The 16,345-nt window shown below is 46.7% G+C and overlaps 1 protein-coding gene across 1 annotated transcript in view; it reads left to right on the top strand.

Annotated features, from left to right (window-relative positions):
* The window catches only part of ATP6AP1 (ATPase H+ transporting accessory protein 1), a 92,947-nt gene that overhangs the window by 60,734 nt on the left and 15,868 nt on the right, over positions 1 to 16,345 (top strand). Inside the window, exons 7-9 of the mRNA XM_069209498.1 lie at positions 5,259 to 5,491; positions 5,592 to 5,639; positions 6,418 to 6,658. Of these exons, the coding sequence (XP_069065599.1) occupies positions 5,259 to 5,491; positions 5,592 to 5,639; positions 6,418 to 6,658 (522 nt within the window). The remainder of the gene's footprint in view (positions 1 to 5,258; positions 5,492 to 5,591; positions 5,640 to 6,417; positions 6,659 to 16,345) is intronic.

Raw genomic sequence — 16,345 nt, forward strand, 5'->3', positions numbered from 1 at the left:
TAACCCTAAAATTAAATCTGTAATCACAGTTGATTGGGGATATAGGTGCAATTTCAGGCCAACAGCAATTAAGTATGGGCTGTACATACCAAGCAGAAGTGTCCCATTTAAATATTTTACCTTCTTACTTGATCTGTAAAATGGAAGTCAAAATTGTCCAGCAGGACAGGGCATAAGGCTGTATACTGCAATGTCCCTTCAGAGTTTGGTAGGCATTAAGCAAGGACCTGCTAAAGCCATTGGTTTCGTTTGGAAAAGCTCCAGACAGGAAAAGTCAAAGTTGGCACCCGGGGAAGTCCTGGTGTCTTTGCCCAGTCAGGATTTCTACCTTCAGACTTATGTATTTCTTTTTTTTGGAGCTCTGATTACTTCAGCGGGGCATGTCAGTGAGCTGTTTCTAGGAAGGCTGTACTGAGGTCTACTAGGGTTGCAACAAGGGTCGCTGAACTGGATTTTCGGTGGTCGAGAGCTCTGAGCAGGACCAAATGATGATTTCATACCCATTGAGGTTGCGCCCTAGAACGGATTGACTTAGGTGATTGTTCCCAGTACTCTGAGGTTCTGGAAGTCAAGGTTTTTCAGAGATTTCAGAATAAGTCCTCCTGGACACCACTAAGGCTCTCAGTACTTCTAGGACAGACCTTACTGGACAGGAGTCACTCCAGCAGAGGCTACCAAGAGGCTCCAGTCATTTTCCAGTTGCATCTGATCACTTCAGCCTGTTGTCTTCCAATATTAAACACAGTACGTCAGCTGACTGAAACTTTGAATCTACCTCTTTGTTCCGGGTTCCTTCCCTTCAGGTCTCAACAGCAAGTTCAGTTCTTCTTCTGTCTTACCATAGATCCAGCAAATGTTCTGAGGAGCTAGTTGTGAGGTCCACTTTTGTACAGTTCAGTAGCCTGTGGAAGTGGCGAGTCCTGAACACTCCTAACCAATGGAGAAAAAGTTACCAGGAGCAGCTATACTCACTTTTGCAAAACACCTTGTTGCCTTACTGCAAACTATCCCAGAGTGCACTATACTACGGAAAATCCAAGATGTCACAGGTCTTCTGTGTTTGTGCAGGGGATGTGCTTTGGGAAATGAGCAGTCACCTCCTAAGCTACACTAAACAGGTTCTAGGACCAGCTCCCCCTCCCACTGGGACAGAGTCCATTTGGCTACCCTGGGCCCAAAGAGCTGTGGCCTAAATACCTTTCTTCTTCCCTTACACTAAACTGCGTGAACAGCCTTCAGCTCTGTTCCTCTCAAGTTAATGGTGTTCCTGGAAACTCCTCTGTTGCCTTTCCTCAAGGAGGGATAAATATTCCACACACTGATTCTGCAGTTTTTACATTTTAAGGGTCCTAGCACATACACTGGGCACTGGACTGCAGATCCCCACAGTTCAGCGTCTGAAGACACTCTCCCCTAGCTCCTGTTTTTTTTATTTATTCATATTTGATGGCCCGGTAGCTTGAGTTTACGAAAAACATTGAGAAAGCCAAAGGGTTGCGTAACACCATTACTGGATGAAACCTATTGTCTTTGCCGGTGCTTGTTATCCATGCAGCAGCCTCACCTTACCCCAGGGCACTGCCTTCTACAGAGGCAAAGGTACCACACATGGTTAATTACATATCTTGTTAATGCCCATTGTTGTGGTGTTAACCTCTGGTTAAACACTTCTGACCATAACCTAGCAGACTGTTGTAGGAAGTTGGCTCTGTATGTGCTATTTCAAAGTAAGGAATAGCATGCACAGAGTCCAGGGGTTTCTCTTAGAGGTAAGATAGTGGCAAAAAGAGATAATCCTAATGCTCTATTTTGTGGTAGTGTGGTCGAGCAGTAGGCTTATCAAAGGAGTAGTGTTAAGCATTTGTTGTACATACACACAGGCAATAAATGAGGAACACACACTCCGAGACAAATCCAGCCAATAGGTTTTGTTATAGAAAAATATATTTTCTTAGTTTATTTTAAGAACCACAGGTTCAAATTCTACATGTAATATCTCATTTGAAAGGTATTGCAGGTAAGTACTTTAGGAACTTTGAATAATTACAGTAGCATATATACTTTTTACATAAAACACAAATAGCTGTTTTAAAAGTTCCTGGGGGAGGTAAAGTTTTGTTAGTTTTAACAGGTAAGTAAGTCACTTACAGGTTTCAGTTTTGGGTCCAAGGTAGCCCACCGTTGGGGGTTCAGAGCAACCCCAAAGTTATCACACCAGCAGCTCAGGGCCAGTCAGGTGCAAAGGTCAAAGAGGTGCCCAGAACACACAGGCTTCAATGGAGAGAAGGGGGTGCCCCGGTTCCAGTCTGCCAGCAGGTAAGTACCCGCGTCTTCGGAGGTCAGACCAGGGGGGTTTTGTAGAGCACCGGGGGGGACACGAGTCAGCACAAAAAGTACACCCTCAGCAGCGCGGGGGCGGCCAGGTGCAGTGTAAACACTCGTCGGGTTTCCAATAGTTTCCTATGGGAGACCAAGGGGTCTCTTCAGCGCTGCAGGCAGGCAAGGGGGGGGGCTCCTCGGGGTAGCCACCACCTGGGCAAGGGAGAGGGCCTCCTGGGGGTCACTCCTGCACAGAAGTTCCGATCCTTCAGGTGCTGGGGGCTGCGGGTGCAGGGTCTTTTCCAGCCGTCGGGAATATGGAGTTCAGACAGTCGCGGTCAGGGGGAGCCTCGGGATTCCCTGTGCAGGCGTCGCTGTGGGGGCTCAGGGGGGACAACTTTGGTTACTCACAGTCTTGGAGTCGCCGGAGGGTCCTCCCTGAAGCGTTGTTTCTCCACCAGTCGAGTCGGGGTCGCCGGGTGCAGTGTTGCAAGTCTCACGCTTCTTGCGGGGAGTTGCAGGGGTCTTTAAATCTGCTCCTTGAAACAAAGTTGCAGTTCTTTTGGAGCAGTGCCGCTGTCCTCGGGAGTTTCTTGTCTTTCTTGAAGCAGGGCAGTCCTCAGAGGATTCAGAGGTCGCTGGTCCCTTGGAAAGCGTCGCTGGAGCATGTTTCTTTGGAAGGCAGGAGACAGGCCGGTAAGTCTGGGGCCAGAGCAGTTGGTGTCTTCTGTTCTTCCTCTGCAGGGGTTTTTCAGCTCAGCAGTCCTTTTCTTCTTGTAGTTTCAGGAATCTAAATTCTTAGGTTCAGGGAAGCCCTTAAATACTCAATTTAAGGGCGTGTTTAGGTCTGGGGGGTTAGTAGCCAATGGCTACTAGCCCTGAGGGTGGGTACACCCTCTTTGTGCCTCCTCCCAAGGGGAGGGGGTCACATCCCTAATCCTATTGGGGGAATCCTCCATCTGCAAGATGGAGGATTTCTAAAAGTTAGTCACTTCAGCTCAGGACACCTTAGGGGCTGTCCTGACTGGCCAGTGACTCCTCCTTGTTGTTCTCATTATTTTCTCCGGCCTTGCCGCCAAAAGTGGGGGCCGTGGCCGGAGGGGGCGGGCAACTCCACTAGCTGGAGTGTCCTGCGGTGCTGGAACAAAGGGGTGAGCCTTTGAGGCTCACCGCCAGGTGTTACAGCTTCTGCCTGGGGGAGGTGTTAGCATCTCCACCCAGTGCAGGCTTTGTTACTGGCCTCAGAGTGACAAAGGCACTCTCCCCATGGGGCCAGCAACATGTCTCTAGTGTGGCAGGCTGCTGGAACCAGTCAGCCTACACAGATAGTCGGTTAAAGTTTCAGGGGGCACCTCTAAGGTGCCCTCTGGGGTGTATTTTACAATAAAATGTACACTGGCATCAGTGTGCATTTATTGTGCTGAGAAGTTTGATACCAAACTTCCCAGTTTTCAGTGTAGCCATTATGGTGCTGTGGAGTTCGTGTTTGACAAACTCCCAGACCATATACTCTTATGGCTACCCTGCACTTACAATGTCTAAGGTTTGGCTTAGACACTGTAGGGGCACAGTGCTCATGCACTGGTGCCCTCACCTATGGTATAGTGCACCCTGCCTTAGGGCTGTAAGGCCTGCTCGAGGGGTGACTTATCTATACTTGCATAGGCAGTGAGAGGCTGGCATGGCACCCTGAGGGGAGTGCCATGTCGACTTACTCATTTTGTTCTCACCAGCACACACAAGCTGGCAAGCAGTGTGTCTGTGCTGAGTGAGGGGTCTTCAGGGTGGCATAAGACATGCTGCAGCCCTTAGAGGCCTTCCCTGGCATCAGGGCCCTTGGTACCAGAGGTACCAGTTACAAGGGACTTTCCTGGATGCCAGGGTGTGCCAATTGTGGTACAGGTTAGGGAAAAAACACTGGTGCTGGGGCCTGGTTAGCAGGCCTCAGCACACTTTCAATTCAAAACATAGCCTCAGCAAAGGCAAAAAGTCAGGGGGTAACCATGCCAAGGAGGCATTTCCTTACAACTGTGATAAATGCGACCCAGACTAATTGTTTCAGGGCCCTCCACGTGCTTCAGTTCAGGTCTTGACTGCTTACTATGGCTCTGAGACAGTGCTCTGAGCTCACATACATGCTGGAATGGGCCAATGATTGTAGATACCCCATTGTGAGGAAGTGCCTGTAAGCTCCTTTCCTGTTTTCTGTGCTCTGATGGGTGTCCCTTGTTTGTTTGGTTTGGAAGGTTAGGCTGTCTGAAAGATATGACCTGCCTCGCCTGTATTATTGTTGTGACTCTTTGCAGCTGGCAGTGGCTTCTGTTCGTGTTTGGCTGCTGGTAGAGCTAACATCTCCTTGTGTCACTTCTAGATGTCCATTAGATCACATCTTGTCCTTTTTTAATTGGGATGGGGGACTGTGAAGCATGTCATTACTGCCATGCAAAACAATCTGATGAGCAGTATTCTTCTGTGGTGTCTCCCCTCTGCTCGGTCTCATTCAGAACATGTCCTGCACTCGCTGAATGGGAGCCAAGACACTACTGGAGCTAAAAGAATCATGGAGCTGCTTAATTGTAGGACAGATTATGACTCCATGATGCCCTCGTGGACAGTTCTTCACTGCCTTCAAACAGCACCATGGCAGTTCATCATGTTACTGATATGTTTTTCATCAATGCTTATGATTTGGGTCCATATGAGACACTAAGGATGTAAAACAAAAAGTCAGTAGTATTTTCGCGAAGTAACTGTGCCTGTAATATACACTCATAAATGAGTCACGGTCTTCAAATCTGAGGGAAAAAGAGTAGTGTTTGAGGCGCCTGTACACATCTGTTAGCCATTTAATGTCCCTTTCTTTTCACTTCTCTGCTTCCTAGCGGGCTATGTCCTTGTGATCTTGTATTATTTCCCTTTTCTTTCTTTTTCTCTTGCAGGTGTCTAGAGCGGTTTCCTTTGAGATGGACCATGTAGGCCGACAGTTGCTGCAGACAGAGGTGACTTACCCTCCTCTAGTGTTTAATAGCTCGGGCAGCCCCTGCATCCTCTTCTGGGCCAAGAACATTTCAGTGTATCTTGGTGACAAGTGGCACGATTTGACCAATGAGACCTTCGGCAGCTCCTCACCTGTTGACCAGCAGAAGAGTTTCTGTAACCTCGAAAACAGCAGGTGAGTGCAGGTCACAGCTCCTGCACTTTATTTTTGTAATGTTCTGACCCGCACGCATCCAACAAAGATACTACTAACACCACCTTTTATGTCCCTTTAGCCTGGTGTTGACTTACCGAGCTGTGGCTGGCTCCCCACTTACCCTTAAGTAAGTACAGGAGGTTGGCATGATTATATATCTGTCTTCGTGGCAAAGTGTGTGTGAAAATGGGTAGAGGTGTGTTGGGGTTCCTGCAAACATCTCAGTCTCTGGTTTCAATCTTTATAGAAACCTGTGTTCTTCTCACGTGAGTCAGAGACAAGTGCTGACTGACTTGGGTTCATTCTGATTCCTGTTTTCACAGCTGCTGATTGTCTGGCTAGTTTCTAGCATTTGCTTTGCTGTGTCTGGAATAGCAGGCCTGCCTTGGCTGTTATCAGAGAGTGGGTTTTGTGATTTATGCACAAGATTGTGCCTATTTCACTTCATCCTATGAAAATTAATTCCAGAATTGCTTTCGAAACGGTCGTCCGGCGACCTAGCAAGAGTTTACTGCTGTCCCGGAAAGTGCATTTTTTGTGGTGCATCCTTTTGTAAGGTTGGAAGTGGTTTAGTCTAAATTAAACCCCACACATAGAAGAATGGTGTTCCACTTGGTGATATTGTTGTCTTGTAACAGAATGCAAGAAGAAGGCTTTTTAACTGTTATGTTGGGCTTTTAAGGTACATCTTGGGCGCATTGATATTTTCAGAGCGTAGCAGGAATCCATGACATTCTTTCTGGAAGGTTGTGGCATGGCTTATGTATGTATTTGTGTACATTTCTATATACACACCCATATATTTGAAATATATAGCGTGTGCATGTCCATTCTTTAATCTATAGACCTTTAATAAGAGTGCTTTTGTATGCATGTGCTTATTCCAGTTTCTTTTCTCCTTCCAGATTCGATCTTAAGAGCCGCCTGTACAAAGTTTCAAACCGAAGGTGGTTCTCCTTGTACTATTTCCAGATGATGTATGGTACCGATGAACTTCCATTCAATGTCTCGCAGGTCAATGCACCCAGCATCTATTCTTATCACTGCGAGTTTGTGAGCAGTGTGTCCACTTATGGCACCATGTTTTCTACCAATCGCCGCAACAAGACCACAGACACATGGCAGATTTTCCTAGAGGACTTCCAGGTACGTGACCTGTTTGCTATGAGCCTGTATTTGTTTTCTTGCCTCAGTTTGCTAGCATATCGGGATACCTCCATGTTTGTTTGTAGCAACTAATAGTTGAACTGCAGCATTGAGCAGAGGAAAGTGCATTATTGCCTAGAACTCCACCAAGTGTAATGAGTCTTCATTTAGATTTTATCTGGAGATTAGTTTTTTTAAGTTCTTTGGGCAAAATAAAATGTACACACACTTGGCTAGAAGCTGTTAACAAGTCGGTAAAACTGTTAGACCCATATTATGAAAGGTCTGTAAATCTTTATCCATATTGTAGCAGAAGTTACAGGCCAAATTAGATTACAGTGTTGAGTGAGAAGGAAACTGTCCTTTGCGGGTCGTCTTCCGTTTCCAACAAATTCTGCCTAGTATATTCAGGTAGAAATAACTGAGTGGGGCAAAGAGCAGCAGGGATGTCTCGGAAATGTGTAAATATGTGCGTCAGCCGAGATTCTCAGTACTTCTACACTCCCCTAGCCAAAACTTGTGATGTTGTAATAGTGCATCCAGTAATTGTTGTACCCTTCAGTAGGAGTAATTTTGGTGCGTTATTACCAGTGCGGTTTGTCTTCAAAATGTATAATGAAGGCCTAGAGTATAAATAGCAGGTAGAGGGCTGCTTCTAGCTGAGAATTCCTCTGCATTGCCATCGACTCTCCTAGTTCACCACTTTAAACAGGTTCCAACTACTCTATGTTCTCTACTGTTTTGTCTTGATGAGGACTCCTTAGTGACATCCTCTTCTTGCGGTCAAATGTTAAATTGCCATTGATGTAAGGTTTCTTCTCTGCTGTTTTTCCGAGCAGTTTTTCTGTTAACTTCATACCACGTATTGGTCTTGTAAGGGATACTTTGGACCTGCTCCAGTGCTCGTCCTCCCTCTGCTATGTTGAATTCCTGGGATCATCCTGTTGTAAGGGGAGCCACTTTAACATGGTTGAGCACAGTTTACTCATTTATCAGTGTGCTTATGACATCAACTATATCTTCAGGTGCCGTGGGAGACTTGGAGTTTCCTCTCAGTGTTTGAGACCTGAATGCTTGCAGTTTGAAAATCAGTCATTCCAAGACTTGCATTCTGCAGTCCTCTCCAATAGCTACAGTTCCTTGACTTAGTTTGGGATGTCTTTTCTTGCTCAGAATGGTGTTTCTGCAAGAACAGTTCAATATATTTGACCTGTAAGATGTATCCAGGGTTCATCGTAGGCTCTGATGGATCACCTCTCTTTTTTTATATGGAAAAAAACAAGCTGAACAATTTTAGTAATTCTTCCTCCGCTACCCTCTAATGATTATTTTCAGACAACAACGCAGATATTAGAGTTTAAAATCATAGACAAATGGTAGTCGTAATGAAGGGTGACATATTATATAGAGCTCATATGCACACAGAGCCTGTGCAAGCTTGTCCAGCAGAGATCACGGTCTCTGCCGTCCCTGGCAACATAAAGTGAAGAATTGGTTAGAGACTAGGAACTCGTGGGCTGTGGCAGGTGGCACTGTATCAGCAATGCACTGCTAGTTGGGCTGTAGTAATGTGTGCTGCTACCTTTCCAATGTGTTTAACACTGCTGAATCAACATCCTGCAAATACAATGTGACCTAAATAGACATTCACAGTGTTAAGAAAATTCTGATGTATAACCGGCCCTTTTTGGGTGCTGCATGCAGTTTTTGGAATTCATTGCTCAATCTCTGGTTGTCACCTTCTCTAATCACTTTCCCCTAAGGTGGTTTTCAGGTATTTTCTTGGTTAGGCAAGTAGCCGTTTTTGCATTTTATTTTGTTTTAAAATGTTTTTTGTGTGGTTCAAAATGATAGAATTGATTTGTCTGTTTTCTATGTTTTCTCTTTAATTTCCTTTGCACTACCACTGCTTCGTAATCAAAGCATTGAATCAGCCATTTTTAGGAAAGATGTGAAAGCAAATACAAAGAATTTAGTGACCAAGCTTCATGTGACTTATTTTAATCTGCTTTGTTTGCAGTAAAATGTGACAATTTGTCATCTGCTCTCCTTTTTGCAGTCAAATGTCATAGTGCTTTTCGTCATGAGACTTAGAGCCTCATAGATGCCCGAACCTCAGTCTGCTTTAAGAAATGCACAGATACACTTTGTTCTATTTTTGGGGCTGCCTTTACAACTGGAAATGTGCTTCCATGTGGAAATCTCATTTCAGAAGCAGCTCCTTTAGTCTTTGTGGGCTGTCAGATGGGGACTGCAGTACAAACTCCTCTGAGCTTGAAGATACCTGTCCTGCAGTGTAAAGAAATGGCTCCCTGTTGCAGTTACCCCCCACTTTTTGCCTGATACTGATGCTGACTTGACTGAGAAGAGTGCTGGGACCCTGCTAACCAGGCCCCAGCACCAGTGTTCCTTCACCTAAAATGTACCATTGTATCCACAATTGGCACACCCTGGCATTCAGATAAGTCCCTTGTAACTGGTACTTCTAGTACCAAGGGCCCTGATGCCAAGGAAGGTCTCTAAGGGCTGCAGCATGTCTTATGCCACCCTAGAGACCCCTCACTCAGCACAGACACACTGCTTACAAGCCTGTGTGTGCTAGTGAGAACAAAATGAGTAAGTCGACATGGCACTCCCCTCAGGGTGCCATGCCAGCCTCTCACTGCCTATGCAGTATAGGTAAGACACCCCTCTAGCAGGCCTTACAGCCCTAAGGCAGGGTGCACTATACCATAGGTGAGGGTACCAGTGCATGAGCATGGTACCCCTACAGTGTCTAAACAAAACCTTAGACATTGTAAGTGCAGGGTAGCCATAAGAGTATATGGTCTGGGAGTCTGTCAAACACGAACTCCACAGCACCATAATGGCTACACTGAAAACTGGGAAGTTTGGTATCAAACTTCTCAGCACAATAAATGCACACTGATGCCAGTGTACATTTTATTGCAAAACACACCCCAGAGGGCACCTTAGAGGTGCCCCCTGAAACTTAACCGACTGTCTGTGTAGGCTGACTAGTTCCAGCAGCCTGCCACACCAGAGACATGTTGCTGGCCCCATGGGGAGAGTGCCTTTGTCACTCTGAGGCCAGTAACAAAGCCTGCACTGGGTGGAGATGCTAACACCTCCCCCAGGCAGGAGCTGTGACACCTGGCGGTGAGCCTCAAAGGCTCCCCCCTTTGTCACAGCCCAGCAGGGCACTCCAGCTTAGTGGAGTTGCCCGCCCCCTCCGGCCACGGCCCCCACTTTTGGCGGCAAGGCTGGAGGGAACAAAGAAAGCAACAAGGAGGAGTCACTGGCCAGTCAGGACAGCCCCTAAGGTGTCCTGAGCTGAAGTGACTCTAACTTTTAGAAATCCTCCATCTTGCAGATGGAGGATTCCCCCAATAGGGTTAGGATTGTGACCCCCTCCCCTTGGGAGGAGGCACAAAGAGGGTGTACCCACCCTCAGGGCTAGTAGCCATTGGCTACTAACCCCCCAGACCTAAAACACGCCCTTAAATTTAGTATTTAAGGGCTACCCTGAACCCTAGAAAATTAGATTCCTGCAACTACAAGAAGGACTGCCTAGCTGAAAACCCCTGCAGAGGAAGACCAGAAGACGACAACTGCCTTGGCTCCAGAAACTCACCGGCCTGTCTCCTGCCTTCCAAAGATCCTGCTCCAGCGACGCCTTCCAAAGGGACCAGCGACCTCGACATCCTCTGAGGACTGCCCCTGCTTCGAAAAGACAAGAAACTCCCGAGGACAGCGGACCTGCTCCAAGAAAAGCTGCAACTTTGTTTCCAGCCGCTTTAAAGAACCCTGCAAGCTCCCCGCAAGAAGCGTGAGACTTGCAACACTGCACCCGGCGACCCCGACTCGGCTGGTGGCGATCCAACACCTCAGGAGGGACCCCAGGACTACTCTGATACTGTGAGTACCAAAACCTGTCCCCCCTGAGCCCCCACAGCGCCGCCTGCAGAGGGAATCCCGAGGCTTCCCCTGACCGCGACTCTTTGAACCTAAAGTCCCGACGCCTGGGAGAGACCCTGCACCCGCAGCCCCCAGGACCTGAAGGACCGGACTTTCACTGGAGAAGTGACCCCCAGGAGTCCCTCTCCCTTACCCAAGTGGAGGTTTCCCCGAGGAATCCCCCCCCTTGCCTGCCTGCAGCGCTGAAGAGATCCCGAGATCTCTCATAGACTAACATTGCGAACCCGACGCCTGTTCCTACACTGCACCCGGCCGCCCCCGCGCTGCTGAGGGTGAAATTTCTGTGTGGACTTGTGTCCCCCCCGGTGCCCTACAAAACCCCCCTGGTCTGCCCTCCGAAGACGCGGGTACTTACCTGCAAGCAGACCGGAACCGGGGCACCCCCTTCTCTCCATTCTAGCCTATGTGTTTTGGGCACCACTTTGAACTCTGCACCTGACCGGCCCTGAGCTGCTGGTGTGGTGACTTTGGGGTTGCTCTGAACCCCCAACGGTGGGCTACCTTGGACCAAGAACTAAGCCCTGTAAGTGTCTTACTTACCTGGTTAACCTAACAAATACTTACCTCCCCTAGGAACTGTGAAAATTGCACTAAGTGTCCACTTTTAAAACAGCTATTTGTGAATAACTTGAAAAGTATACATGCAATTTTGATGATTTGAAGTTCCTAAAGTACTTACCTGCAATACCTTTCGAATGAGATATTACATGTAGAATTTGAACCTGTGGTTCTTAAAATAAACTAAGAAAAGATATTTTTCTATACAAAAACCTATTGGCTGGATTTGTCTCTGAGTGTGTGTACCTCATTTATTGTCTATGTGTATGTACAACAAATGCTTAACACTACTCCTTGGATAAGCCTACTGCTCGACCACACTACCACAAAATAGAGCATTAGTATTATCTCTTTTTGCCACTATCTTACCTCTAAGGGGAACCCTTGGACTCTGTGCATGCTATTCCTTACTTTGAAATAGCACATACAGAGCCAACTTCCTACATGCAGCCTTTTGGATTGTTTAGGAATCATGTTAAGAGAAGAAATGGGTACACCATTCAGAAAGGAGTGAACACCAACTGCATCCACAAAGTGTGGAATAGTCTTAAGATTGCCACTAGTGTGTGGCACCAAACCTCTCCATTATTGAATCAGTCAAATCCAAATCGATTTATATAGCGCAACTTATTACCCCGGGGGGGGGGGGATATCCAGGCGCTATGAGATGAGGCTGTGGGCTGATTGGTTAGTGCTCAAACAACCAGGTCTTGAGCTTCCTCCTGAAATTAGTGAGGGTGGGTGTAGTTCATAGGTAGGTGTTACGTAGGAGAAGGCAAGCCCCACTTTGGGTATGTTGGATTCTGGGGATTTGGGTGAGGTTGGCTGATCAGCGCTCTCCGTTAGGCTGGCAGAAGGAGAGTCTTTGGTTGATGAGATTGGGTCTGATGTTGTGGAGTGGTTGAAGGCCATGGTGAGGACCTTGAATTTGCATCACTTGTGTACAGGCAGCCAGTGTAGTTTCTTTTGGGGGGGGGGGGGGGGGTGTAAGGTGGGTTCCTCTGGGCTAGTCCAGGACAAGTCTAGCTGCAGCATCCTGTGTTTTCTGGAGTCTGTGGAGGAGTTGTACGGGGAGACCCAGGTATAAGGCGATTTTGTAATCCAGTCTGCTAGTGATAGTGGCTTGTGTGACTGTTTTTCTGTATTCGACAGGGATCTATTTGAGAATCTTGTGGAGCATGCAGAGTTGTTGGAAGCAGGTTGCTGAAACGTGTTTGCTTGTTTTCTGATGGTAAGCTTGCTGTCTATGATGAAACCTAGATTTTTGGTGTGTTCAGGTTGGGGGTACTCTTAGCGCAGTGAGCCACTGTATGTCATTTCAAGGTGAGGGGTTGTTCCCAAAGATGATCACTTCTGTTTTCTCTATGTTAAGCTTGAGGCAGTTGTTTCCCATCCAGTCGGCCACATGGCATTGCTGACATTTTCTCTGCGGGACATGCGGTCTTTGGGTGGAAGGCACATTTCGGTGACAGAGAGGACTAGCTGCATATCATTGGCTTATAGGATGAAGCTGAGTCTGTAGTAGCATACGATCTGTGCCAATGGAGTAGCGTAAATGTTGTACAGGGTGGGGCTAAGGGGCGAATCTGGGGTAACCCAAGGGGGACAAATTATGTCCTTGGGTTCTGAAGTGAAAGAAGGTAGGCGGATTCTTTGGGTGCATCCTGTGGTGAAAGAGTGGATCAGTTTGAGGGCGTTGCTTCTGATTTCAATGTGGTGTAGTCTTGTAGTGAGGGTGTATTGGCTGATGGTGTCGAAGGCAGCAGAGAGATAAAGTAGTATCAGAGCCACCTTCTCTCCTCAATCCTGTTTTCATCTGTTGTGGCGATGAGGGCGGTTTTGGTGCTGTAGTTGGACCGAAAGCTGCACTGAGTGGTGAGAGTCATAGTCACATGCATGAATCTTCCCCATCTTCGAGGTAGGAGTTCCTTTACAGTCTGCACTCAAAGCATGAAGCAAAGCAGTGTAAGTATTGTTGTAAGCTTTCTGCTAAGAGTCTCGAATACAGATGAAGGCAAGAGGGGATCCATTCTCTACAGATGGTGAGGAAACAACCAGATCTCTCAAGAAAACCCAGAAAAGAGATCACCCATAAGAGATTGATTTGTAGAGACCTTAAGGAAGGTCCATAAGGATAACAATCAGGCTCAGGGAAGACCTGCCTCGGATGTAATGAATATTCTGAAGAAAAGTCATCTTCAAAGTCTAAAAAATCCAAGTGGGAACCTTCCACTCCTTCAACAAAGGTACTCTATAAATCAGACTCTAAAAGGTGTTGATGCACCCCTTGTTTTGCACAGCTTGTCAAAAACCTTTGACGAGACCAACGGCAACATCCTCTACGTTGACAACAGTAGCTTCTTCCTCGCAGACCTTGACAACTTCATTGACAACATGGCCGACAGCAAGACATCTATCGACGAAAACCAAGCACCACCGTCGGCTTCAACCATCTTCGAGCAAAAAGAACCACTGCTGACAGGCTTTGATGGGCTCATCACTAAAGCTGCCATTCTGGATTCGGAAAAGGGAATACCAGTATCCATCTTACCTGAACACACTAATCTCTACTCTGCCACCAACACAATTGCTGGACGTCGACAAGTCCTAGGATGATGGTCCCTTTGGTCCTACCTATAATACCACGCAGCTAAATGTAAAATGCCAGCAGGACTATGATGATGGGTATTTAGAGGGAGAGTGTACACTGGATGGTCCAGAACTGGAAGCTTCAAAACCTAGGTCAATAGAAACATTTGCAGAACAATAGTAATATGTTTCATATGACTATCAGGATCATCAGGCAGTAATGCAGTTCCCCACAGCATTAGCTACAGACCTCTGTCTTATGCTTCCGAATTGTTATGAAAGGTTTTGAGCACCCACTGGTCCTTGAGTGCCTCCATAACTGACCTTGGCTCCTCAACCATCTGTATCTCATACTCTTCATCTGGTTCTTCCTTTCCTGCACATAATCAGTACTCTAGGTCTTACCAGCATGAACTGCAGCATTGATTTCTATCCGAGGTGTTTATTCTGATGATAAACCAGAAGAAGGTGAACTCAATCAAGAACCACCTACCAATGTTTTTGCAGAAATAAATAATTTAATGTCCCCCTTTGCATGCCCTCCTATTCTACTATTTCCTGTCCGGGTGACTTATGAGGTTTCAATGCCCTTCTGCAGAGAGCTTCAAAACAATCTGATCTGCCCACTCCTCTAAAACTGGTAGACAGCTGTCTTTTTGACTTAAAAGAGCCTACACGCAGATCGATCAAGGCAGTTCCTATAATTGATCACACCTTGTCTGAGGGTCTAAAGCAGAGGTCTTCAAACTGGGGGGCTGGCCCCCCTAGGGGGGCCTCAAGTGATCCCAAGGGGGGGGGGGGGCGCCAGACTCTGGCCAAAATAAATATTACACAAATAACAGGCCTTTGTTTTAAGCAGAAGCATGTTATTGCAGTTTTAAAAAGGTAACAGTACTTAACTGCAATGTTTAAATAGGTTTAGACATATTTAAACATTGCTATCTTTATAAAATAGTGAAAAATTCGGAGGGGGGGGGGGCAATGATTTTTATTTTTCAACCGGGGGGGCGTAGCATTAAAAAGTTTGGAGACCACTGGTCTAAAGGTTATGAGGAATCCAGCAACCATGGCTGCGGTATTGCCCTACCTTCATTAAAAGAACAGTGCCCGCATCCTGATTCTGTGATCATGGAAGCTGCCCAGAGATGTTCAAGGAACCCTTCAACACCTTGTTCAAATTCACCTAACAAGGAGGGCAGGCGTCTGAATAAATGTGGGTAAGCGGTTTTTAGCAATGGCAGCTATCACCGTTGGAGCATCCGACTTTATAGCTATCTCGCGAACCAGGAGAGATATAATAGGCAAATATGGTTCAATCTAGGTGCATATCTAGAATTCCTAGCGGAAGACCAAAGAAATGAAGCCAAGGCAATCCTTTATTGTGGCAAGGCAACATCTGCTGAAGTATATGATGCAGCGTAAATGTCTCCTTAACAGGCTTTCGCCAGCTTGTTGGAGTGGCTGTCTTGAGGAGACAAATGGCTCAAGGTGGCATTGTTCCATCCTGCAGTATAGGCCAAAATTTTAGATATTCCCCATGACTGAATAGCCCTGCTCAGCAGCCATGTTAATGCTGCTCTCCAATCTATCAAGTTAGATACAGAAACGGTAAGGTCTCTGGGGATTCTTTTAAAGCGTCACCTTCAACCCCTTCATGGTGCTAGGGGAAAGGGCAAGTTCTTATACAGGAGACGCTTATAGATACCAGCAATAGATTCATCCCAAACATGGTTACTGGCAACAGTACACCAAACAGCAGTATAGACCTCCTCCCCCCACTTACTCCCCATCAAGAGAGCTGCAACACAACACAGTGGAATGGACTTATCCAGACATCGGTGATGTTTTTCAGGCACCGTTCGCAATTTCCACCCCCAAACTGATGGGCAGACAACTCTACTAATATTACACCACCACCACCTCACAATCTACAGCTCAAGAGGTCACATCAACAGCTTTGTCTGTTAAAATTGGAGTCTCTTTTGCTTCTCCAGAAATGAGCTATTGAAGAGATCCCTTATACCCATCAGAACATGTGGTTCTACTATGGTTACTTCCTTATCAAGACAAGATTGGGATAATGGAAACAAATAACAGATTTTTGTTAGCTAAACCATTTCCTGGAGAGAAAAAAAACAATTTTGAATGACAACACTACAACTTGTAAATTTAGGAGATTTCATGGCATCCTCTGATCTACAGGATGCTTATTTCTATATTCTCATTTACTTTTTCTTTAGCTTTTGGAGTCATGATGCTTAACAGGTGACTAGTCTCCTAGCCCTTGGAGTCACTTCTGTCCTGGCACAGGAGAGCACAGCAGGCACAGTCCTCTTTGTGAGTCCCTCAAATTCAGCGTGTGCTCTCCACTCTTTGGTGCAGCCTCTTTGCTGGGTTCAGGGAGCAGCGGGGCAGTCCTTCTGCCCTCTTTCCAGCCCAGTGTGATCTGAGGTCTGTGTGCCAGGGGTATTACTCTTATGTCCTCTTCATGTTTGTGGGAGGGGAGGACCCTCTAGCAGTAGGGGCAACAGTTCCCATGGGCCAACCCTGCCCATTTTGCAT

The sequence above is a fragment of the Pleurodeles waltl genome, chromosome 10 (genome assembly GCF_031143425.1).
Source record: "Pleurodeles waltl isolate 20211129_DDA chromosome 10, aPleWal1.hap1.20221129, whole genome shotgun sequence".
Lineage (NCBI taxonomy): Eukaryota > Metazoa > Chordata > Amphibia > Caudata > Salamandridae > Pleurodeles > Pleurodeles waltl.